Source organism: Xiphophorus maculatus, chromosome 12, assembly GCF_002775205.1.
Source record: "Xiphophorus maculatus strain JP 163 A chromosome 12, X_maculatus-5.0-male, whole genome shotgun sequence".
Taxonomy (NCBI): domain Eukaryota; kingdom Metazoa; phylum Chordata; class Actinopteri; order Cyprinodontiformes; family Poeciliidae; genus Xiphophorus; species Xiphophorus maculatus.
Window position 1 is genome coordinate 8,077,794 of NC_036454.1, and position 26,726 is coordinate 8,104,519.

At 39.1% G+C, this 26,726-nt stretch overlaps 1 protein-coding gene across 1 annotated transcript; it reads right to left on the reverse strand.

Moving 5' to 3' along the window:
* Positions 1-4,846: 4,846 nt before the first annotated feature.
* On the reverse strand, positions 4,847-26,507 carry LOC102233495 (prostaglandin G/H synthase 1-like). Its single transcript, XM_005800992.2, has 11 exons — positions 26,409-26,507; positions 26,252-26,326; positions 22,542-22,658; positions 22,272-22,412; positions 21,005-21,148; positions 20,755-20,936; positions 20,580-20,663; positions 12,175-12,421; positions 9,398-9,684; positions 7,127-7,274; positions 4,847-5,441 (listed from the first exon to the last, which is right to left on the reverse strand). The coding sequence occupies exons 1-11, from the start codon at positions 26,413-26,415 to the stop codon at positions 5,092-5,094; spliced, it is 1,782 nt and encodes a 593-aa protein (XP_005801049.1). The 5' UTR covers positions 26,416-26,507; the 3' UTR covers positions 4,847-5,091.
* Between the last annotated feature and the right edge of the window lie 219 nt (positions 26,508-26,726).

The following is a 26,726-nucleotide window of genomic DNA, read 5'->3' on the forward strand; positions in this document are numbered from 1 at the left end:
CATATTTATTTGCATCTTTTAATGTATTTTTTATTTTGTATAAAAAGATTTCTGTCATTAAATTTAAAAAATGTACAATGTGACAATTTTTTTTACCAGATTAATTGATTAATCATCAGAATAGTGATAGAATAATTGATTACTAAAATAATTGTTAGTTACAGCCTTAATTATATTGTATTCAAATAGAAAGTATGTTTATTTTAATTCATGCTGAGAAATTGATTTGCTGGTTTAAAAGTTACATATTGTACATCTTTAGACATGTTTAGTCTTTTTGAGTTTATTTTGCTCTTAACCACAAATGCCCACACACAACTGTTCTGACTTTCTGAAGTATTTTCAAGGTTTCGTTTTGGATTTTGTCTGCATTTTTGCTCATTGTCCACCCAAAAGTAAAAATTGTCAGAAGAATTTACAAAACAATAACACAAAGCACACTCTGATATATTTTAAACATAATGTCAGCATCAATCAGTACAATCCTTAGACTTATTAGATGAAAACTTGATGTTAATTTGAAAGATATTACCTTTCTTATCCTATTTTCCCTATACTCAAACACACATGACTTTTGATTGTTTCTTTTTTTGCCAGTGTTATATGTATGTATTTATATTCTCTACTCTGCTATGGTTATTGCTGAACAAGGGCAAAGTAGTATATTATTCATCCCAGAGATGTTGAGTGCTGTTTAGATGCTGACTGGCAATAAATCATGAGTGGTAAACAAAGAAAAAACAACATAACATTAATGAATCTGAACGATATAATGAAGGAAAATAAAAATGGAGGACGCATGATTGAGTTAAAACATGTTTTTAGTACATAAAACTTTTTGGGTAAAGCAGGTTTCTATTTTTTTTTTAATCTCTGCACCCTGGGGATAAAAATCTTTTTGTCTTTGAATATGTTATTTTTTTTTATTTATTTATTCTTTATCGTATCTGTATATAGTTCAAGTAAAATCCTTTAAATGTTTTGTGTTTAGTAAAACAGCCAAGGAACCCTCTTACTTATGACATCTCATTCTTTAAAACAAGGTATTTGACTGTTACGAGATATTTTTGTTTACCAAAGGAGGGTCTCTGTCAATAAAACCCTGACATTTCATCCTAAGTGTTGGCTGAATGTTTCATATTTAATTGGCGGTTCTAGCAAAGTCAGCATAACTGACGAAATCGAAGGGTATTGCGCCGTTACTTGGCAACCCCAGCCGAACCCAGCCCGTCACCTAGCAACACAAGAAGAATTCCACCACATCCGGCCGCCTGGTTTTACCGCTGGATGCGATGTGTTTTGTTGCTGACTTACAGTTCAGAAACTTCTCCTTTTCAAATATGTGACGTGAGCGTTGAGTTGGGGGCGTGGCCAGCAGCGGCATATTTGGATTTAAAGTGACAAGAGCCGTTAAAACAGCTAAAACATAACTGACTAGACTACAATCTCATTACGATTTTGTGCACAAAATGTAAGTAATGTGTTTTTATAGCCTATAGATTTATTCTAACCTGTTCATGAGGTCACCTTTAAAAAAATAATATTTTTTGTCCATTTCTGAAATTGAAGTAAGTTTGAAAACAACCTAAAAACATCTCTCTCCGATTTTAGCATATGCAAATATTTTAGTAATCATAACTGACCTAAAACAGCTTAAAGTTTAGTTTGTTTTCATATTAGGTCGTTATGTGACTTTATATTCTGACTTTATATGTCTGGTTTCAACTTTTTCATGCAGGTACGGGTTATTCTCAACAACTACATTAACTTTATAAATATAAAATCCAGTATGTAATTGGGCAAGACCTGTAGAACCTGGACAGATCGACATTTCATCGCAGGGCAACACAGAGACATACAGGACAAACAGCAATGCATACACTCACACCTAAGGACAATTTAGAGAAACCAGTTAATCTAACCTAAATAAATAAATGAAGGAATACATTCTGGCCTTGTTTTCCTAATGTACTGAAGAAAGATGAGTGTTAAAAAGAGGAAAGAAATACATAGGAGCAGAAATAATTACATCTTGAATGAAGAGCAGTGTTGTATAGTAACGAAGTAAAAATACTTCACAACTTTACTTAAGTATATTTTGGAGTACTTCATACTTTCCTGGAGTATGAAAATTTTTGATGACTTTCACTTTTACTTCACTATATTTCCGAACTTAATTGCGTACTTTTACTCCGATACATTTTCAATGTGTGGTTTAGTTACTCGTTACAAAAAAGCGAGAGAGAGAAACAAAGTGTTTTGACCCCACCTACTGATTAGCAAGTAGGCTACCGAACAAAGTCGGTAGCCTACTTGCCTGGGCTTGTTCATCACCTCCAATAGGATACACCTGTTTCGCTTCTCCCATTAAACACAAAGCAAGTCTCGCAATCAGCAGCAGACACATGGAGGAGGAGACGGAGACCACAACGACTGCAACTACGTCGGACACGGCTCCACCAGAGGACCAGACGTCCTCTTTTTCCCGGACATGTCCTACTTTTCAGACCTATAAAGATGTCCGGGGGGAATTTAAAAATTGTCCGGGATTTTGGTCAATTGCCTCAAAACACATTACATAGCTTACAGTGCATTGTAGGGCACTGCGCACGGCGCTGCGTGTCACGTAATCCCTGAGCCGAGTCAGTGCGGGCAGCACTCCTCCCCCCCCTCCCGCGCCAAAGTTTTCTGGTTTTTTTTTCCTTTTGCATAATGACCAGTTGTGTGCACCTCCTACTGACTGTAGCATTGACTGATTCACTGATTTGTGAAGTAGAGTAATCGTAACAGATCTTTTTCTTCATGTTGGCCGCATTTTCTGTACTATTTATTTTTCTCATTTTCAGCACTGACCTTACTTGAAGGGAAAACTTAAGGCTTACAAAAACTTTGTATTTTCTGTCCTGGAGGGTTTACTAAGAAGCTGGATCAGTTGTAAAGCAGGTTAAGTTAACCTTGTGCTATAGGTAAAGCACCTAATTTTCTTAACTAAATGATGCCTGCAGGTATATCTATTAGCAGGTTTAATTTTGCCTGCACTTGGTTGGGTACATTATTTTAAGTGTATTTGACAAGTTTACCAAAATATAAAAAATGTCATTCAAACTGCATTTGCTTTGTTTTACTTTTTACTTGTACTTTTCATTACATTACTTGAGTACATCCATTTTTACAGTACTTTCCATACTTAAGTACAAGAAGTTTCAGATACTTTAAGACTTTAACTCAAGTAACATTTCAGTCAGTGACTTCGACTTTTACCAAAGTCGTATTTTGGAGAGGTACTTATACTTTTACTTGACTCTGAGATTTCAGTACTTTATACAACACTGATGAAGAGTACACTAGTAAAAACACACAGTAGTTACCCAGGTGCAGCCTGCAGAGGTCAGTATAATCACATATTATGACGGTAAATTGATATGTGAACAGGTATCTGCTATTATCACAGAGTTTAGGTTGGATAAAAAGTCTGAGTCCGTTTGATCAAAAACTATCAGTTTTAGTTAATAATAACAGTTATAAAAAGGTACATTTTTATACAATTTGCTACCCAAAATACCTGAAACTAACATTATTTAAAATATTGTCACAAAAATGATATCTAAATAACTTCTGATGTACTGAAACTACTTAATTTAATGTTTGATTCCTCTGTTGTTTGACACCAATTTCCATGTCACCCTTAAGCTCTTCCTTCTGCACAGACCTCTGACATGTCTTAAATTGTTGTCACTAATTTTCATATGAAATACAGAAGTAACATTATGGAACAAAACCACAGAAGTCTGTTCTCATGACTGGAGGCGCCACTTTGCTCCCTCAATGACAGAAAGTTTGAGTAACAGATCACTCACTTTTACTGTCACACAAAAGGAAAAAAATGGATGAAAATAAACTTTTGGCACTAGTGGTGCAATGCTGTCACATTCTTATAATACAGTTTGCATATTTGTATATAGTTGTAGTTTGTTAAAAAGAGGAAAGATACACTTTTAGGATATTTCAATGATTTTAGTCACAAACTTTCATCTGAATGTATAATCAATATAGACAAAAAGACTTTTCACTTTACGGCAAACTAGCAGGTATTAATTCAAAATTGTACTTAAATATATACAATTTACATTTAAGATTATATGCACAGTGGCGCAGTTGGTAGCACTGTTGCCTTGCAGCAAGAAGGTCCTGGGTTCGATTCCTGGCTGGCAGTCTTTCTGCATGGAGTTTGCATGTTCTTCCTGTGCATGCGTGGGTTCTCTCCGGGTACTCCGGCTTCCTCCCGCAGTCCAAAAACATGACTGTCAGGTTAATTGGTCTCTCTAAATTCTCCCTAGGTGTGAGTGTGTGTGTGTGTGCATGGTTGTATGTCCTGTGTTGCCCTGCGACAGACTGGCGTCCTGTCCAGGGTGTACCCCACCTCTCGCCCGGAACGTAGCTGGAGATAGGCACCAGCGACCCTCCCGACCCCATTAGGGACAAAGGGTGAACAGAAAATGGATGGATTATAAAAAATCCTTGTCTATAAACATATTCTGCCCAGAACAGCTCAAGTGTCGCAGCTTTAGCTTCACCTTGTTCAAATGCTGTTTGAAAGAAAAAAATCCAACACCTTTTGCTATCCATTTATTAATTAATAATTTTTTTTAAAATAGTCTATTTTAAAATAGACTATTTTTTTTAAAATAGTCAACAATATTTTTTTAAAATATTGTTGACTATTGTTATAGTCAACAATAATGTCTAGTCAAGCAAAAAGGGCTGAGCTTTTAGAAGTATATTTTATCTGCAGATGCAGCCTTTAAATCAGGGATGTCAAACTAATGTTATTACATTTTAGGAGATAAAATGACAAGTTGCCAATGAGGCTGTACTCCTTCCATAGAAAATACAAGCATGAGAACTTGTGAGGAATAACGACTTTAATGGACATCAGTTGAAACTTTCAACAGGCCTTTTAAAAACATGTCAGCTGCATTTTCAGGAGGTAGACCTGCTTAATAACCAGTTTTCCACTGAATTAAAATGAACAAACAAGCTGAATAAACTCCTTTAGTATCAAAATTCTATTTTTCAGTAGACGATTGTTCATTAAAGTTCGGTGGACGGGTTCCTCGGCTTCACCTCCTCCTCGTTTCGCGGGACATGGAAGTCCACGTACGGGCACCACTTGGTGTTCAGACAGACCAGTTTCTTCAGAGTCGACGTTTTGATGATGTTGAAACCCGTCTCGCCTCCGAAGGTGCTGGGCTTCCAGTACTCTGGAGAGTTGATGGGATTCCCAAACAGGCCTTTCAGGGAGAAAGGGGCTCCCATCTCCACCATGCTCTCTCCGAATATGGAGTTGGGGCGAGTTTTCTCCATCATGAGGCCGGGATAAAACTCCAGGGCGTCAATGTCGCCGTAGAGCTCCTCTAAACCTCGAGCTGTTTCTACATCACCTGTTTGCAGAAAAATTTTAAAGTTTAAATGCATTTCCTGACATCTTGGTATACTTCAGTGCTGCGGGTAACCTTATTATATAGGGGGAATATCTGAGTAGGCATAAAAACTACCACATAATTTACATGTACACACTGCAACAATAAGCTTTTCATTATCTTTTTTATTAGATGGTAGCAGATTAAAAAACCACAGGAAGGTGGTGATGCAAACATCAGTCAAGATGGAAAGTTTTGCTGCACCTCAAATAAATCAAAAGACGTTTGAAGGGTTTTTTTTAGGTTGTTGGAGAAAACACAGCTTTGAATGAGCTATAAATATATATATACACATCTTTTTAACAAAATATTACTGTAACATTTAGTAATTTGATCTAATAAATGTAAAAATTATTATTTTTTCACTACTGAAGTTCAGAGAGTCCAGGAACATTTGATTTGTTTAAATTAGTTTTTTGTTGCACAATAAGAATATGGTGAGACACAAAATTCAAAAGGCAAGAGCCATTCAATAAAGCCTGATGTGTATTGATATTAATGAGGGAGGAAACTTCCAGAAGAAAATGGCCTCTTTTCTAAACCTACCAATATATTCAGAGTAGGAAAGCAAACAATTAATCAATTAATGGTTTATTAGACAAAGATTATTTCCTATCGATTAACTAATAACGTCCACATTGATCTTCTTTTAGTGTTGCAGTTTGGCCGCCATCCAGCAGAGGGCGCGAAAGCAAAGTGAGTCCGATACAGAATTCAAGATGGCGGAGTTATACAAGACTGCTGACAGAGAAACGGTCCCGAGTCCTTCGAGGGATAGAAAATGGACTTTATGCGGTTCTGTTTTAAAATATAAACACTCGACAAGCTCCTTTATTTATCACCTAAAAGGCGCTCATTCAACCGAACTGCGTGACGTAGTAGAGGTAACTTTCTCTCAAGCAAAAATTACAGATGTGATGACAGAAAAGCGGAGTGGATAAGGCTGTGGCAAGTCAAGTCTGCTGCCTCATCAACACTCTCTTCTTGGGGGATTAAGTTTTTCAAATATTTTATTATTTTCATATTTGTATTTTTGTATAAAGCAATATATATATATATTATATGTTGAAATTTAATGTGAGAAAACCACAATTTTCTGTTTATTTAATACAACTGACACAATAATTGTACAATGATGTGCTTCTTTTCTTTTCTTTTTAAATTCAGCACATGAAAAATTTGCCTTCCATGTTTTGGAAAGACCGTCGATTTCCAAGAAAACATTTTGTTTTTGAGAAAATGGCCGCTTAGATAGGAACAATCAACCTCAGATTAACTCATTAATCGATAATTTGCACAGCTAATTCAGAACAATAATACAATTTCAAATAGTGGGAACAAGGATCCAAACATCATCCAAAGTGAGCAGGAGAGCAGTTATTATCCAGAGCTCCCTGTTAAAATATGACACCAGACTCTCCATATGATTCAGACTCTCCGTATTAGTAGCTTATTTTATTTAAAAAGTGTAAAAGTATGGCAGTAATTAAATTCTACTGCTTTTCTACACATCTCATGTGCTATTATGCTAATCTACAGGCCTATAATCATGTAGGGCACAAACGTTGCATGCAGCAGATTTCATCAACTTTTTTCACACCTATATGTGCATGAACTTTTGATGAGTTTACATTTCACCAACTTACCAGTTAATTCATAAAAGGAGGAGTACGGCTTCAAGTTGAACCTTTTTCGGTATTGATTGAAAGGTTGAAGACGTGCAGCTCTGGAATCTCTGATCAATATTTCTGGGACTCGGAGCACCGCTTGATGAATGTTGCGACCGCCGCCTATCTGAAAGACACACAGTAAGTCTTTTTCAATCTTTTTTTATTATTATTTATTAAAAATAAGAAAGGAAAGTATGCTCAACTGTTGCTTAATGGGCTGTATCACCCAGTTATTATACTTGCAAAGGGAGATTACCCTGAAAGTAGATAAACACCAGAAATTAGTTAAGGAAGTGTTTTTTTAAAGAGGAACTGAACTTTGATGCTAATTTAGAAAGATAAGCAGCAGTTTTGAGAACACCTTATGTTGCAATTCATATCATGAACTTGAAAAACTCACAGCATACATGAGTGAGTTTTACATTCTTAATTTTTTTTATTCAGCAAGTTTTCAAGATGAGCGACATGTAAACTATTTCTGTGCATGATACAGGATTCTTGCATTTAAAAAGAGGTTTGGCTTTTGTGGGTTGAGAAAAGTCAACCACAGACAAAAAACAGAAAACATTTCTGCACATTAATATGCATCTCTTTGACGAGTCTTAATCAAGTCTTAATTGCTTTAACTCCAGAATTACTTAGAAATGTAGATAACACGTATTTCATTGCTCACTATAGTAGTGAGCCACTACCTGACGTGTTGCATGGCTGTGGCAAGAGAAAGAAACCACAGTTTGAGAAATTGGAGAGAAAAGCAGCAGCTAAAGATAAACTTTGTGAAACTGTGGTTCTGCCACTTGGTACTTCCGTTTCAATAAGCCTTAAGTTTAGATTCAGAAAGAAACTTAACAGATCAACAAACAGAGTGTATTTAAAAAAATCAACTGAACTCTTAAATCATTTGAAGATTGTTAATTCTAGTGGATACAAATCTTTTTGACCAATTATTTCTGACACAATAAAGGAGATAAAGTTACTCATCAGCATGAACCTCATTACCTTTGGGACTTGATGGCTTGTTTAAACAGTTTTCATTCAGCATGGAACGATTATACAGCATACAGATTCAATTAATGTTTACAGAAATAGAATTAGGCAAACTAATTTAAATTTATTTAGGGTTTTTCATACAGGACAAAAGCTTTACAAACATATGTAGAACCTAACTTACACTGGGTTAACAGTTTCAGCTCAAATTGAACTTAAACAGCAGTCTGGCATTATTCTGGCTGCATATTTCAACATTCATCTCAAAGTAGCTCATTTGAGTTGTTTTCATGAAAAAACAAATTCAGTTTAATCATGAAATTAAGAAAAACAACAATAGGACTTTAAAGTGGCGTAATGTGACGTGTGCTAAGATTATTCAAACTGTGTCCAAGTTTCAACGGTTTAGCAGTTAAATGTGGTTAAAAATGTTATATTTTCTCTATATGTCTGGTCTAAAAAGCATTGCTGGAAAACAGAAGCCTGGATTGGTTGAAATATTTTAAAACCTGATAAAACCAAGCCTGAAAATTCAGCTGCAATTACAAAAGTTTACAAAAGTCAAAAATAAATGGTGGTGGTAGGATCATGATCGGGCGTTTGGAACTAGGGGTTCTTTCAATGTGGATGAAATTATCAGGTCAAAAACTTAAAACATATTTAAATATTTTGTGCTTCACAGAGAGTCAAAGTGGACATTGAAATCCGTAAATGATAGAAAAATATGATTTTGAATGGCCTAGTTAAATTCTCCAGCTAAATCTGACAGAACAACACGTTTCCCCACAATGTGAATGATACTGAAAAGGCAGAGTGAACACAATTTATATTATAATTATATATTGTATTAAAAGTAAAAAAGAGGGATGTTGACAGACTCTTATTGAAGCTGAATGAATAAGTTTAAGTGTTTACATTGGAGTTTTTTCCACCTTTTTCTTTTTTCCCTTCTAACATATTCTTTGTTTTTTCATTTGAAATTTGAATATTACCACACCATATGAAGAAACAGTTTTGAAATAACTTCTCTTTATGTCTCAATAACCTTGCATTTCGACATGGCTGTCTAGACTCATACAAGAGGAAACAGTTATCAGTTAGTTTTTTAGACGAAACATGAATTATGCAATTAACTAAATTAGTTTTTTATTTGCTAGTTTGCTTGTCGCATGTTTCACACAGCTGTCTTTCAGTACATATCTGCATGCATGATCATCATGATTCCCACACACAACAAAATGTAAGTTGCTATATTTTTACCTGTCCTGCAGACTGCCGAGAGAAAGCATCCACCAGCTTCTCCACGCCGTAATGCGTCAAGATGGAGGTGTTGTACAAAAACTGGGAGTACGGGATTTCTTCTCCGTCGATGAGGAAGCTGTCCGGCATGAGTGGGTGCCAGTGGTAGAGGTGGGAGAACTCCAGGGCGATGCGGTTAGTGTACTGGAAGCGCACTCCGAAGAGCAGGGAGGGGTCGTACTTCAGCTTCAGGTGGTAGCCGCTCAGGTGCTGCACGTACTCCTCTATTATAATGTTGATGATCTCACCTGGGAATTAAAGGTGACCTATTATGCTTCCTTGAATAGATTACAACAGATCTAAAGGCTACAAAAACATGTTCAGTACATTTTTTTGCACAAAATCTTAGATAATGAGATTTTAGTCAGGTCATCTTGATCTCTGTTCAGTATGAGCTGTTTTAGGGCCTCTTGTCACTTTAAATCCAAATAAGCTGCTACTGACCACGCCTCCAAACTCAACGTTTACACGCACGCGTGAAAATGGCTGCAAACGGAAACGCAATTATGCAAACGTACATCTTTGAAAAGCAGAAGTGGTACCTCCTGCCTAACCAATAACAATGCTGCAAGTTTCAAAGCAATTTTTTTTTTTACCAATGATCTGCTGTAGGTCAGTACTCTGGCAACTTTTCAAAGCAAGAAGTTGTTTTAAGCCATGATGTAATGCATTTCATATTCCTGATAGCTGAATTTAAGAATATTTCAGTAAAATGATCTGACCAGCAGGTGGAGTACGTTCACCACCTGAAAACCACTCAGTGCCCTTAGATCAACTTCCTACTTACCACACATGAACCACACAGAGTGAACCACCAAATCATTTGTTCCATGACAATTTAAATTTAAATGTGTCTAGACAGATGTTAAAACATCATCCATGTTTCGGTTCCACATTGGTGTAACTTAATGTACTGTTGCAGACCACAGTTTTTCACAAGTAGTTAAAAGTTTAAACTGGTGTTGTGGTGCATCTGGTCTATTTTTTATTTTGTAACAAGTAACGTGAGAAAATGACACAGAACAAAAAGAAAATGCCATCAATATTTGAGTATCTTAGTTATGGCTTCATACCAAAACTTTAAATAGGACAAATGTCAGATGCCCTCCCAGATGTCAGTTTCACTTAGATGCAAGGAACTATGAAGCATTTATGGGAAGCTGCCATGTCATGAATTGATTTTAAAATTACCTTTGTGCTTTTAAACAGTTGCTATTGTTGCCATATTGTTAAATAACATGCCATCCAGCACAGTCATTGCTTCAGTTAGACTAAACAAATGAGTTCAATTTGGGAAGTAGCTAATCAAAAGCATGACTCATTCAAAAAACTCTAAAAGTCATTCAGAGTTGTTTGCTAGCTGAAATAATAAAATAGTATTTGAGTTCAGATTTTCCCATGATAAACATACAAATCCTGTTTGTCTGTTTTTGATCGGTTTGTTGACGTGACATCAGGATTATTTTTAATCTGTTCAGTTGTTTAAAATTTAACATCTGATGGAGCATAGCTGTACATCAAAGCCAGTGGTGTCCAAACTTTTTGTCATAGCTGGCAAATTTAAACTGCTGCTGGGTCACAAAATTAAGTTAAAAATGCAAAAATTAGTTTTATTGGGTCCTTTTTGTTTGTTTATTTTTGTTTGTTTTGTTTTACCTGCTCTCTGTTCAGTATGAGCTGTTTGTTGTGGATGTAAACAAATATTTACATCCAGAAACAGTGGAGAGCAAAAAGACAATTATTTTCCTTGCTATCCTTAGCCACATATAACAATTCGATTAACTAAATGAAACTTGAGGATGTAGAGATTATTAATTTAGTGCAGTGCGCCACAGTAAAGGAAAAAAAAATAATGCAGAAAAATCATTGGAGAACAAGTCAAAACCACTTTTATTCTTCTTTCTTCTAGCTTTCTGTGTCGGTTACGCCACGGACAGACCTGTTTCCATAGCAACCGACTTACAACATCTCCACATGTTTATCAGGATTCAAACATTTCCTACACATTCAACAGAACATTCAGTCCGTTACAGTTTTGTATTTTCACACTTGAAGTTTATTTTGTGATTATTAATAAGTGATTGTCTGAACATATCGGTATTTCATTAGCTAATTGAAGCATCTGTTCTGTCAGAGTCGGTGTGTGGATCGCCTTATATTTTTTAACTCAACCGAAACACACAGAAATCCACAGCACCTGTACATGTTAAGTTTGTCAAAGTCAAGCTAGCATAACTTAACTACTTCCCACTCCCTCATTTTTTTCTTAATTAAAACTTCTTTTTCCTGCATTTTTAATCTAGTTGTCATAGTGTTGACAATTAGTAGCAAAGCACTGCATCCCTTTTTCCTTTGTATATTATGTGTACATTTAATATTTAGCGTGTTATGTTGACACTTGGCAGCTAAAAGCAGTGGTGGTCATTGTTAGTGAGCGGCTTTTCTGCTGCAGCAGGGAGATTGGGCCAGGTTTTGCCACACCTGACATTACGTTGAAACATGTCTATTTTGGCAAAAAAAATAAATTCCAACCTTGACTTGTGGTCAGGGGCCAAACAAAATAATTTCAAGGGCCACAAACGGTCCCCAGCCCACACTTTGGACAGCCCTCATCTAAGCAGGTTTTAGATACTTTTCTCTTTCACATCATCCAACTCATTTGCATCATATAAGCAGAATAAACCGGTTGAAAATAATAAACCAGAATAAATATTTTAAAATACGCATGTCATACGCACCAATAATGATAAGTCTGGTGGTCTGGAAAAGCTGCTCGTCATCCCAGGTCGGATGTTCGCCTTTCAGGATGTCACACACCCGGTTGTGCTCCCTCAGCCAGATGGTGGCGTACATGGTGAGGCCTGGGACGAGCCCGAACACTTCCTGTCCGACGGCGAGCCGCTGCTCAGCGGGGAAACCTTCAGGGTACACCATGTCCACTGGGACCTCAGACACCTTGGGAGGGTACATCTCCCCATTGATCAGCTGTGGAGCGTCAATCAGGAGTCATTTCACCAGCAATTTCTTTATCAACTTAGTTTCCAGTTAGACCTCAAACTGTGGCGATTTCATCAGATGAAACAACATCTTCAGGCAGAGAGGTTTTCAGATAAACTGGCCTCTCCTAAACCAAAATCTGAATTTACGATAATAGATTTTCAGCTACCAACAGTGAAGTTATCTTCAATCACTGCTGTCGTTATCTTGACTTATCATTCTAAGAAGTCGACAAGCAACAGGAAATGAGTTTCTTCGCACAGATGTCACAGCATGGGCAGAACTGAAAATTGTGTAAAACTAAAGACGTTATTACAAGGTACAACGTAATTCAATCTGGAGAGACTCAGACGGAGATGAGAAGACAATTAGAAGAGTTTATTGACAAACAGAATTTAAAGTCTTTGGCGCTCGGGCCCCGGCTGGGGATAACGGTTATCGCAGCGTTAGCGATAGGCTTCAGATGAGCATCCCCGATGCTGTTAGGAACGTCATCCCCCGGGGCCCGGCACTGGTGGTGGAGGTTGAAGAAGGGTGCGGGCCTCAGGACCGGGCGAATGGAGGAGAAGGGGTGGTGGTGGGTTGAGCTCGGCTGGAGAGCGAAGGACGCCATGAATGAAGGTCCTTATCAGCTGGGACTTGGTCGGTGATTGGACGTGACGTGGCTTGGTCCGGCGTTGATAGGTCGACGATTGTGGGCAGGTCGCTTCAATTAACGGGTCCCGGTGGGGATAAAAGAGTCTTCCAGTTTGAATTTGCGCCTAGGCTTCATTTCAATCTGGAGAGACTCAGACGGAGATGAGAAGACAATTAGAAGAGTTTATTGACAAACAGAATTTAAAGTCTTTGGCGCTCGGGCCCCGGCTGGGGATAACGGTTATCGCAGCGTTAGCGATAGGCTTCAGATGAGCATCCCCGATGCTGTTAGGAACGTCATCCCCCAAAAAGAGGCCGAGGCCGGGGCCGAGGCCGTGAATATAAGGCAGAAAGTAAAAAGGGGGAAAGAAGTTGCGCTGACTTTGGCTACCGAGTTAATAACGTAAAGGACGTGACATGACAGTTAAAGGAGAGGGAGAGTAGGACGGGAAGTGAAGACCAGCTGGGAATGCTGCAGGGCAAGAGGCGGTAGAATACACAAAACACAGGGCATAGGGACGTGGTGTGAGAGCCGGCTGGGGATACGGCAGGACAAGGGAGGAAGGGATGTTGGGAGGTGACGGCCGGCTGAGGACACAACGGGGCATGGGGTAGCAGAACGCAGGGCATAGGGATGCTGGAGGATGAGCCGGCTGGAAATGCTGCGGGACTAGTGGGATGGACGTGGGCTGGCGATAGTTGGCAGAGGACACGGCAGGGCATGATGATAGGAAAGCCGGCAGGGAATGTGTGGGGTGAGAATGAAGGGATAGAAGCAGGGCTTAGAAGAGGGGATGCTGGTTTAAAAAACGCCAGCATTAACTAAAGAGGGTTGTAGGATGAGGGGAGCAGGGCATAAGACAGGGGATGCTGGTTGAAAAACGCCAGCATTAACTAAAGGAGGGTGTAGGATGAGGGGAACAGGGCATAAGACAGGGGATGCTGGTTGAAAAACGCCAGCATTAACTAAAGAGGGGTGTAGGATGAGGGGAGCAGGGCATAAGACGGGATGCTGGTTGAAAAACGCCAGCATTAACTAAAGGAGGGTGTAGGATGAGGGGAACAGGGCATAAGACAGGGGATGCTGGTTGAAAAACGCCAGCATTAACTAAAGGAGGGTGTAGGATGAGGGGAACAGGGCATAAGACAGGGGATGCTGGTTGAAAAACGCCAGCATTAACTAAAGAGGGGTGTAGGATGAGGGGAGCAGGGCATATGATGGGGGGATGCTGGTTAAAAAACGCCAGCATTAACTAAAGCAGGGTATAGGATAGAGGGAGCAGGGCTTAAGATAAAGGGACGCATTGAATAGAGGAGATGGAGCGGGGAAAAGGATACGGGGCAGCTGGCTAGAAAAAGAAGCCAGCTGGTAGCGGCAGGGCTTAGGAGGTAACGAAGACATGGAAGGGACCAGCAGAGGAAGGAACAGGACAAGGGATGAGGGGCAGCTGGTTAGAAAAAGAAGCAAGCTGGAAGCGCAGCGAGGCATTAGAGGAGAGAGGCAGATGGCTGAAGGACAGCTGGGAATGGTTCGAGGCATAGGGAGAAGTGCCGCTGGGAGAAGAGTGATCACTATGGGTGAGCGGGGACACAGCGGGGCAAGAGAAGGTGGAATGCTGATGGGTGAAGGCCAGTAGAGGTGAAATAATGATACTATGGAGTGATATTACTGATAGAGAATGAAATCCCCCCAAAAAGAGCTGAGGCCAGGGCCGAAGCTCAGAATTAGAGGCAGGAGGAGCTAGGCTAACTAGGGGCTTACGGGCTATGTCTCGAGGAGTAATTAGAAGATGATTGCAGAGATAGAGGTAAGAGACGAGAAGATTGTAGATGAAGGTGAACAAAGGTAAAGTGGATGCTATGAAAAGATATGTAAGCTGGTGGAAGGAAGCTAGCTGTGAGATAGCAAAAGAGGATGGAGAATGAATAGACTAGAGTGAGAAAATAACTGCCTGCTACTGTAGGTGGGATGCTGATGCTAGGATCAGACTCGGAGGGTGACGTTAGAGGAAACGGGCGAAAGACAAGATCATTCTAGAATGAACCTGAAAATAAAAGTGTGAAGGACGATGAGGGGAAGGACATGCATCACGATTGCTGCATAAGAGTGTGCACTTTTGCCTGAGGTTGACCAACCACCACCAGTGGATCGTGCAGTGCTCGTCTGGCACTGAGGGAAGCTGCGAACACGGAGGAGAGATACTCATTACGTGAAAAGAATGCTGAAGATGAACTGGGGATTTTTATATATATATGCCCATATATAAATTATGTAAAAAAAATTTTCGCACTTATTGGAATAAGGAACAACGACTCGCCAGATCTAGATCATCATCCATGTGTTTATCTTCAGTTACATTGGTTACTGCCACGCGACTTTGCGGGTCTTTCCGACAAATCAATCGAACGCTGCAGCTGGTCAGAAATGCTACTGATCGCGTTCTCGCTAAAAACCAGGAAGATGGAGCACGAAACGCCAGTTTTAAGATCCCGACACTGGCTCCCTGTTGCCCAAAGAATTGACTTTGAAATACCGTTGTTAGTTTGCAAATCACTGAACGACTTGGCACCACGAAACAATGAGGATCTGCCGTAAAGCATCAACGTCCCAGGCTCATGAGGTCTTTCGGTTTGAGCCGCTCTACGACCCCGGGACCAGGCCAGAAAGAGAAGGAGCATTCAGCATCTAAACCCCGCGGATTGGAGCAACTCCCGGGAGACCCTAAAACAGCTGAAACACGACTTTGATTAATCTCGACTAAAACCCGCCTGTTTAGAATGTATTGGAAACATGCTCAATTACAAAGTTAATGACGGAACTTAACTTGATATCATATTTTGTTTGTTGCTTCCCTATGCATGACTTTGGTTCTTGAGCTGTTATGATATAAAAGCACTTGCGCTGAAGACACCTTGCTGCTAAAAAGCTTTGTTGAGTGAGATCTTTAAATACTACAGCAGCCACTAGCATCCGGTAAGGGATGAGAGGAGAGATTTCTGGTTCGAAATTTATTAAATAGAGCTGAGAGTGGTCTACGAGAAATACAGAAGATGAGACAAATGAAGCTATTATTTTCACTCGCTATGGAGTTAATTTTTTTTTTTTTTTTGTACCAGCAGATGGCAGCGAGACGACAAATAAACCGCAAAAACGTTATCGTGATGATAACTCTTTAGATTGTCATACCTGAATTTAAGTTGCTCGGATATACGAATCCTGCTTGAACGCGGAGAAAACTTACTTTTATTCGTTGACCCGCTCCCGGTCTCTTGAACAAACAGCTCTGAACGGCCTCCAACAATAACTTCATAACGCTGAACGTGAGCTCTTACAACAACGGCTGATGCAGCTTGAGAGTACAAGGAACCAATCAAGGTAAATGTGAATCGGACGGTTTCCTGAGCTCTTAAAGCGCAGTTATGTTAATCCATTTACGACATGCTATACGATAGGAATTTGATTGATTGATTTGGCTGGCTAGTTGAAAAGTGCCGTGCGACTACTTGACTTGGACCCAGGCGATGATGAGGGGGTTTGGTTCCTTTATAAAAAGACGTGGCTTCAGGGCGGCTTGTAAGTGCTGATGGCCGTGTTAACGAATCCGTAAGGGAAACCGGAGGTGCTTTATGATGATTAGTTCAGAAGCGAGATGGAACGAACGCATCTGAGCCTGGAACCTGAGTGAGCTAGAGGACAAGCTGAGTGAACCAGGAAGTGGCAGGATAATCTGAGAAAAATGGTATGCAGATTTCAGATGAGAGATGAAGCGTAAAAGCACTGGACGGGACATGAGCTTGAAATATGAGAAAATGGGACAGCTTGCTTATTAGCGGAGAACCGCCCTGGCCCAGGATAAAATTTAACGGGTAGGGCGAAATGAATCTACGAGGCTGAACATGTACCACAACATCGGTAGCCTGCAGGCTACTTGTCAACGAGCTTAAGGTATTACTGGAGTCAACTCTTAGCCATCTGTATTACTAGAATCACCTTTTAGCTAACTGAATTACTAGAGTCACCTTTTAGCTAACTGAATTACTAGAGTCACCTTTTAGCTAACTGAATTACTAGAGTCACCTTTTAGCCAACTGAATTACTAGAGTCACCTTTTAGCCAACTGAATTACTAGAGTCACCTTTTAGCTAACTGAATTACTAGAGTCACTTTTTAGCTAACTGAATTACTAGTCACGTTTTGGCCATCTGTAGTACTAGAGTCGCCTTTTAGCTAACTGAAGTGCTAGAGTCGCCTTTTAGCTATCTGTATTATGAGAGTGAACTTTTAGCTATGATTGCCTGTATCAAACGGCCCTATTCGCCTCAGTCGGTTGGTTTGGGGAAACATTTGCACGGTTCTTTGCGTTTGCTGATTGTTGCCGAGGTTCTAACGCGCCTGCGCTCTCCTTCGCTGCCCTCTGGGTAACCCAGCGCGAGCGTCTCAGCACTCATGATGCGTTTAAAGGCGGCTTGGAGAAAAAGGCCACGACATGAAAACATCAGATAAGCAGTTGTAACTGCGAAAAAGAGCGAGAACACATGCATGGGAAGTACGGAAGCCCCCAATGTAACTAACTGATGTAAGAATGATGAAGTTTGGAACGCAGCCTGAAAGGCGCATGCGAGTAGGGCCTGCGAGTTCAGGAAGGGGATAAACTAATAAAGTTCCTACGTTTTGTCGCGTTGTAAAGAGTGAATGAGGCACGTGAAGGCTACATCTTACCCCCGAAGCGCGAGGCGGGCGTGGCGTGGGAAGTCCGATGGGAGGTGCTGACGGGCGGGCTGACAGCGGCCTTGCGGATTTGAGCCAAAGCGGGGAACCAGTGGGAAGGCGGTGCGATGAACGCTGGCGGTGGAAAAGAAGATGATGGACGATGAGCTGGGAGGAAACGGCAGCGTAGATCGAAGCAGCGAGACGTTGCGGCCCGGCCGGGGCGGAGAAAGGCTGCCAGGGGACGTATGCAACGTAGACGGTGGGATTATGTGTCCACTTGCCAGAGACGGATCGTGAAGCGGGTGGCATAGGAGCGAGGGCCGGTAGATCCCAGATCGGCGAGAGAGCGGCGGGAAAAGCTGTCCGGAATGAATGAGGCCTGGACCGGGAGGAACTCTTCTTCCATCTGAGGAGCGTCTGAAGGAAAAGAAGGAGCCGAGCCCGCGGCTAAGCAGCTTTTGTGACTGACATTAGAGGTGGAAGGACGAGCAATAACGACGAAAAGGATCTGGTGAGATAGCTGACTGAGAGCTGAGGCGTGCAGCTGAACAGGTTGAGCTCGGCTGGAGAGCGAAGGACGCCATGAATGAAGGTCCTTATCAGCTGGGACTTGGTCGGTGATTGGACGTGACGTGGCTTGGTCCGGCGTTGATAGGTCGACGATTGTGGGCAGGTCGCTTCAATTAACGGGTCCCGGTGGGGATAAAAGAGTCTTCCAGTTTGAATTTGCGCCTAGGCTTCATTTCAATATTTTTTACTCAAATATACATTAGAATTCAAACTATTTCCTCCAACTATAAATCAGTATTTTCACTGAAGGACATTAGTAGTGTTATGTTCCTCAAAACTTTGAGTTTTTTCAGGCTTATGTCTACATTTTGTGTAATACAGTAGTATATGTATTACATTTTGTACTTATATCACCTCAGTGTTTTGTAATTAATAACTAATTGCTTTCCCTGTTTGGTTTGTAGTCTTCGTCTTAAGTTTAACATTTATATTAGTTCTTACGGGCCACAAAGAGTTTGGTTTTTAAAACACAAATGTTTGGTTTTGTTTTACTTCACCTGTTACATGCTATAGAATATAGAATAGAATAGAATAGAAGTGCTTTATTCATCCCAGCAGGGAAATTACTTAAATACTTAAATTACTTAAATTACTAAATAAGCTAAAAGTGAAATATTTTGAGGAAAGAAATTAAGTAGTCTATTTGCAGAAAATGGATTTGTAAGTCATGCTGGATCTGAAATATGAAAAAGGGTCTCACACTTATTTAGATATATATATATAATTTCTGAAACTCTAGGGTCAATTTTCATATTCTATTCTGAGAAACAAGAACAGGAAATGGGTCGCTATTTATTTTTGGAAAATTCTTGCTGCAATATATGAACTGTCTCTGCTGGTCAGCTGAGTTTGGCCATTCTTCAGTTGCATTTGGTTGGGCCATGCAGAAACACCCCGAGGGCCATAAATGGCCCGTGGACCACAGTTTGAACACCGCTGGTTTATTTATTTATTTTATTTGTCATTTTCCAGCAAATCTCCCCGTTTTCCCTATCTGCTTTCACCTTAGTTTATCATTTAGTTTGATATTTTTAATTAAACAGTTCTTTGTTTACTATTAAGAAGAAAATTACTTGTAAAAATCTAAAAGTAAAAATTGCAACAAAAATGTGTTTATTGTCCAATTAAATCTTACCCAGACCTTTATTTTAAAGAGCTGAAACATGACTTCAAATTTTTTTTCCTTTCTGACCATAGAAACCGTTTCTAAAATAACTTTACAGAAGTTGTGCTTTGCAAAAAGAGGGTGGAGTTGACACCTAAAATATCAGAATATTGTTAACTTAAAGGACAAACAATTAGGGCTTTGACAGTGGTCAGAAAACAAAAATAGTGTTATTAAACAGCATTTCACCCAGAAGGGCAGCTTGTTTTGCCTTCTGATAAGAATATCAACTGTCAATATGTTTATTTCAACTTTAGTAATGTTAAAATAAAATATGAGCGCTGGAAAATAAAAAAAAGAAACAAAAGCTAAATATGTTGAGGCCAAATTGCAAATATTACATATTGACAGAACTCAAAAAGTTACTTTAGAATAATTTTGTCTATTAAAATAAAAGTTGATAAAGAGGAAGTGCCTTCTAAGGCTGGAAAATAAATCAATAATATCTATCATGATGGACATGTGGACAATATATGATATGGACAATATCAATATATAATACATATGATAAAATATTCAGTAATTTACCAGAACTTCACAGCATCTGGGGGATGTAGGCAGAGGAAAGGCTTTGGCCAGTCAACCTCTAACATTCAGCTAAGAAAGATTGGTGGCATCAACAAACCCACTTACTCTTTGGTTACCTAGCAACAACTTCCTGAATAACTTGGGGTTGCCTAGCAACACCCTGTTGAGTAACTGGCACAGCAGCAGTTTAAAGTTACACCACTCATAGCCTCGTAACTGCTTAAAAATTAAAAACAACTCTGTGGAGTGAAAACAGGAAAAAACAGGCCACCAGTTTGGCAGTATTTCAGAAATTTAAAACAAAAAACTGATCAATAATTATTGATATTGACTGATATGAAACACTTTCATCGTGATCCGTTTTTCAGCCATATTGCCCAGCCTTTTATCTGATCAGTGAATTTAGCTGATATTTTTTAACGTGAGAGTTATGGTTGTAAATTATTTCCATTTTATTGCAGCTGAGCCCAACATTACATGATTGGGCACAGAAAAACAGACTCAACAGTCCGACTTTACATGTCCAACAAGATTACCTGATATTTTAGCTTTCCATCTTTATGAAGCCGAAGCTGATGCTGCCTTTCAAGTTCTTCTCCATATATGTTGCTTGCATCTACCTAGTTGGATAGAAACGCATAAATCAGGTATTAAGCTCAACAGATGTTGACTACAACCAGATCTATGTTGCTTATTGCACTCGTGTCTCACCCCATGCCCCAAAGCCTTTGTGAATCCTACGGTAGCTTTGTGACTTTTCTTGAAGAACTGGTGGGTGAAGTGTTGAGCCATAAAAGCAAACATCAGATTGGTCCCCTGAGGATCTGGCCTGAATTGCCGCCTTTTAAAATATTTCTCACAAAACTCTTTGGGGTCAGGAAGATCAGGTTTACCTGTGAATTTTGCTCAGTTTTAGATTGCATTGGGGCTAAATGACTGTTAGAAGCTGTAAAGGCCTCACCTTTGGTTCCCATTGGCAAAGGGCAATCTTTGGGTATGGGAGGGAGGAGGCGGGTGTAGTAAGAGAGGTTGTAGTACGACTCCCAGCTGATGTACTCGTACTTCGTGTTGTAGGTTGGCGGACTGGGAATAAGTTCATTTCTGACTGTAATAAGAAAGGGATTAGCTTGTTTGTATGAGTTTTCAGACGGTTTTCATGTTGCAACACTTCTGAAAAGATGCAACTGTCGTGCCAACTGAAAGGGTGAAAATACAAAAATAAAGAATGGCTTAATGGTGATTATACATTATTTCTCTGTATATTATTGAGTTAAACTTTGTTTTTGTTTGTTTTTTTACATAGGAAACAAGCCGACTTAAAAAATTTTGTCCAAGAGATTAAATAATAAGGAGCATTATCCAATGAAGTTTAAATCTCTTATTGTTTTACTACCATAATGTAGGCATTCAGTTTTAGGTTTTTATCAGGCTGGTGTACAAATCTTGTAGGTAAATGTTTTTAACACCTTGGGTAGTGATTAACTCAACTGTGTACCTTCAGAGTCACATAAAGACAATTACAAAGTCGGCCTTCTATCCCCTGAAAAATGTTTCCAGGATTAAAGGTCCTAGCAAGATCTAGAAAAACGTATCCATGCGCTTGGATGTACAGTACTTATTACTGTAACAGCTCTGCCTAAAAATCAGACAGCTGCGGATGATCCAGAACGCTGCTGCTAGCATTCTGAGTAAAACCAGGAAGATAGAGCACATCTATCCTACACTGGCTCCCTGTAGCTCAGAGAATATACTTTAAAATACTGTTGTTAGTTTATAAACTATTTACTGCTTACATTTAAGATGAACCAAAGCTTACAATCATAAAGTCCAAGTTCCAAAATCCTAAAATGCAAACTGAAAAACATAAACATAAATAGACCACAAAAATAAACCATGAATATTAAGATGACTGAGCAGATGAACCAGCAGTGACTCATCCAAAAACCTAAACCAAATGAGTAACACCTGAAACTTTGTGGACGGAATGAGCTTACAAGACAAGGGCTGAAACTACGACACTGAAAAGCAGCTTTTGATTTCCCTCACTCAGATCTCTGTATGGCTTAAAAAATAAACCTCCACCAAGCATTTCTGACCACAAATGAACAAAACTAGAAAAAAAAATTAGTCAATATATCAAAAATGAACTGAAGTACAGGATGTAAAAGTGTTGCTGTTTCAGTCTGGATGTGTTTTAAAGACTGAATGGTTTTGATGCCTTAACTTACCAGTAAGCACGATTCTCATGAATGTATCTCGCAGGAAAGAGTTGTTGATGATGGTCCAGAACCACTTAAAATGGGTCAGAAAGAAATGAACTGCTCCAGAACCAGGCTTCAGCATCAGATATATTCTGGTCCAGAACTCCGCTGTGCAGAAACAAAAGCAAAACATACCTTTTTGCTTTGAAAAAGCACCATTAGAGAAAAATTTAAGGTGCTATGCGGACAATAAACCATAAAAATTGTTTCATTAGAAGTTACTAAACAACAAATTACGAGTGGTGCAGTTTTTTCCATGGAAGCCTGTTCGGGTGCAGTCACAGCTGTAGTTTTCTGTACCGAATCGCACACACACACCTCTGTTCTGACAAGGATAGTAGCAACAGGGATTCACTGAAAAAAATAAAAAACAGTTTATACAAATAATGAATAATTATACTAAAGCACATCTTGTTTAAGCAGCTGGATGGATATCTGGCTTGTTAACCATTTAAAGAACAAAATCGTAATTTTTAAATAACACTGTCCTAACACCATCTGTAGCAACACAACAAAACAGAAATCTAACAAAAATGTACGACATTACATGAAACCAAGCATTTTTTGAAGATAGTTAAAGCTGCAGTATGTAAGTAATAAATATTTTTTACATTTTTGTTAAAACTGTCACCATATTGACAGTTCCAAGTCAAAAACAACCAATTCAATTGGTAGTCTTAGCGCTGTCAATCAACCTCATGTAGTAGCTACTCAATGTATTAATGGTGGAGAAACAACTGACCGTTAGAAGAAACCCATTTATCTGCTATCGTTTGTGCTAACTAGCGTTAGCCTTCATGGTAGCCTATGTTGTGGTGAACTGGTTGTAGCTTAGCATAGAGCAAACAGGAAGAGGTAAGCAGGAGAGTGATTGCCAGTGCTGAGACCCTCCTCCTCCTGACTAACTGGTTGTTTCTGACTTGGAGGTGTACAGTATTTCTGTAATTAGTACTGGGAGCACTGGGAGAAGGCAGAGGAGCACATAAGACAATTTGTGAAAATTGCTGTAATGACATAAATGTTAATATAACAGATATGTAACTGCCCCCCCAAGCCCCCCACTTTTTAAAATAAAAGTGACATACTGGAGCTTCAAAGCTCCTTGCTTTCTGCTAAGCTGCAGCTAGCATATCCTGTTATTAATACTAATGCTAGTTAGCATAGCCACAGATGATGGCGGATAAGTTGTTTTCCTGTAATGGTAAGTTTGTTTTTCCACCATTAACACATTAAGCATTGTACAGGAGGATGATTGACAGCGGTAAGACCCTCCTCCTGGCTCTGATTGGTTGTTTCTGACTGTGAGTGGCTCATTTCTTCTGACCCCCACAGTAGCATCTACAAAAATGAGTTAGATTTTTTTTCACAGATCATCTCTCTGATTGGACATGGAGGTGAGGACGATTTATCTCAGCTGTTTAGATAAAGCTTATGGCTGTCCAGTATGGTTGGCTGTCCATCACAGGACAAACAGCCACGCACTTGAACTCATACCTGAGGTGATTCAGAGTAACCGGGAACTGTGGGAAGAACGCGATGAAGAACCCAGAGAGAACCCAAACAAGCAAACTCCATACAAATTCAGATCCAGGACTTTCCTGCTGCATGTCAGCAGTTCTACTGCGTCTTCACAATGGAGTCCTTCTTGCATCCACAGTGATTAATTTGTATGAAACAGATATGGGGAAAATTTAACAAGGGATTACATCTGAAGTGAAATAATATTTTATTAATATTTAAACTGTATTTTTTTGGAGTGAAGTCTACGTATTTGGAGCATGTTTAGTCTAACTCGTCTTCTTTTCTCAGCACTTTTTCTTCACCCTAATTTCACTCATTTTCTTCATTCAGAAGTCTGAAGTTACTCTGGCATGACGTAACTTCAGACTATCTCACTGAGCGCAATGACTCAGTGAGATAGGGAAACCAAGCTCTGACACTAAAGAGCAGCATGCCAGCATGCTTAGAAACACACTCTGCATCCAGGCCTTTAACACACACACACATCAGATTACCTCTTATTGTTTCCCAGCAGTACATTTATGCCCAGTCACCACCAACATTTGTAAACCAATAGCTTTACCAGGAAATACCAACACTCACACAGGTGACAATGCTTTAACTCTAAGCTGTCGCCATTTTTACAGGAACTGACTATATATATACAAGGCTGTTAACGTCTATTTTTCACACCCCAACCACTTCCACATATCTTTAACACTTGCTGTATTCGGGCTTCCTGTCCTGCCTCCTTACAGAAGTTCAATGCGATAATGTGACTTCTTATTGGTGTCGCATAGAAAGGCCCCATGAACAGCAATAACAAGGTTTCTAATAGAAAGCATAAAAATAGGTAATGTTTGAGATAATATTTTAATTTACATTCATTATATAATTACTGCACAGGCGGTATTTATTTTCCTGACACTCAGTCACACAGGCTCTTCAACAGCATTTTGTCTTATGTCAAGTTTTCCAGTTCTGTGGATTGCAATGAAAATAATTTCTTATTCTTAAAAACATTTCGGGTTTTTTACTTGCAGGCTAAGTGATGATGTTGTAATGATGCCAAAACTATGTTGTGAAGCAAGGCAAGGCTGAGTTTTACAGATTATGTGACTGATAGCTTTAGCCACAATATTTGCACATCTCCAGCTTCTTTTTTTCCCCTCGTTTGCTTCCTTTTTAATCTCCTTAGCGCAACGTATTCAAGAGGTTCACAATGAAAAGAATATCTCGTCTTTTATTGTCTTATTTTGCAGATGACTTAAAGTTGACTTATTGGCATTGCTTTTAAAAATAAGCTACTCATAAGTTCACTGTAGTAGCTTTCCAAGATGTTGCACATCTTTTCACATTTTGCCACATTTCAGCTACAGACCAGCTGTATTTTATTGGGATTATATGGAATAGACCAGCAGAAAGGATAAGCGGGAAAATACTGTTTGTATTTTTGATACTCCCAAATAAAATCTATTATTAGTATAATTTTGTGTGCAGTTAAAGAATGCCTCAAAATGGAGCTGATGCAGACGGACATTTATATCTTCTCAAATGAAAACTGAAAACTTAGGTGCAACAAAAAGTGTTTATTTTTAATTGGCTGTGTGGTTTTATTTAATATTATATTAAGCATTGCCACATGGTAAAATTTTACTCAAATACTGCAATATGCTAAGGAATATCTGCACCAACAGTTGAAATAAGGAAACATCTATCAGAAAAGCAGCCAAAAGGTTCACATCTACTCTGGAGGAGCTGCAGAGATGCGCAGCTGCACACTCTGGAACTAAGGCAATTTTGAAAGACTGGCAACAATAAAACCGCTGTTGGAACAAATCTATGAAAACTAACACTGCACATCAAACTCGCCGATGGCAGTGTCATCCTGTGGGAATGCAGTAAAGGCTTGAGACTGGGGTCAGAGTTCATCTGTAGGCAGGATAACAGCCGCTAACACACAATTTCTGAACTACATATAATACAAATACAACCTTGCATGTTCTTTCCTATCATGCGCTGTTGAAACCTGCGTATGTTTCAGTTCAAATATTTAGGATTAAATTTTATCCTAAGTACATTTTCCAGAATTGATTTTATTGATTATTTGACCTCGATGCTGTTGGTATTGCAGCGGGACAACAATCAGACAAACACCAGCCATCCCGCCTCTAAATGGCTCAATAAAGATTATCTTGGAGTGGCCTAGTTAAAGACCAACTTAAACTGACTGTCTGTGCTCAAAAATCTCAAATTCTCTTTGTTTTAAAGCAATTTTGCAAACAAAAGTTAATTCCTCAAAAACATAGCTTTCAGTAAGAAATTTAATGAAAGCTATGTTTACATTTAACGTTTATCTTTTCCTGATTTTAAACTGGCTTACAACCTATAAGTGTGACCCAAAACGGAAAAACAGAAGAAATGTGTAATTTTAAAAACTACTATACCTGCACTTGATTCAGCAGCACCTGAGGATGATTTCATCAGCAGCAGAACCACCAAGATGGAAAACAAGCTAAACCCTGCAAATATTTACAGAGAAACAATAATGATGCAACATATACAGTTCATCCAAATTGTGTAATTTGTACTTTTAGCACTCACATTTCATGGTTGCTGGAATTAAATTAAAGTTGTCTGGAGTTGTTTCACAGACAGAATTGTTCTGACATCGGTTGAAGGTTTCTTTCCTCCATCCGACTGTCTGAGTCTCACTGGCTTTATGAGATACCAAAAGTGGGCGTTCACCCTGTGCCTTCCACTTCCTCTATTTAATAGATTTTAAACACAACCTAATGCACTTCAGAGTATTTTAAATAAATTTTTTTATGCTTGTATTTCAAGACAAATTGTTCTCCTGTTAAGAATTATAAGTATTTGGCATAGAGATTATTCAAATGAAACCAAAATTGCATGTAAATT

What these genes read in the sequence shown, in the direction of transcription:
- LOC102233495 (XM_005800992.2), bottom strand. An exon ending in TTTGCCAATGGGAACCAAAG is followed by an intron (nt 20,937 to 21,004) that starts GTGAGGCCTTTA and finishes CAAAATTCACAG; the next exon opens with GTAAACCTGATCTTCCTGAC. An exon ending in CACCAGACTTATCATTATTG is followed by an intron (nt 9,685 to 12,174) that starts GTGCGTATGACA and finishes TTTAATTCCCAG; the next exon opens with GTGAGATCATCAACATTATA.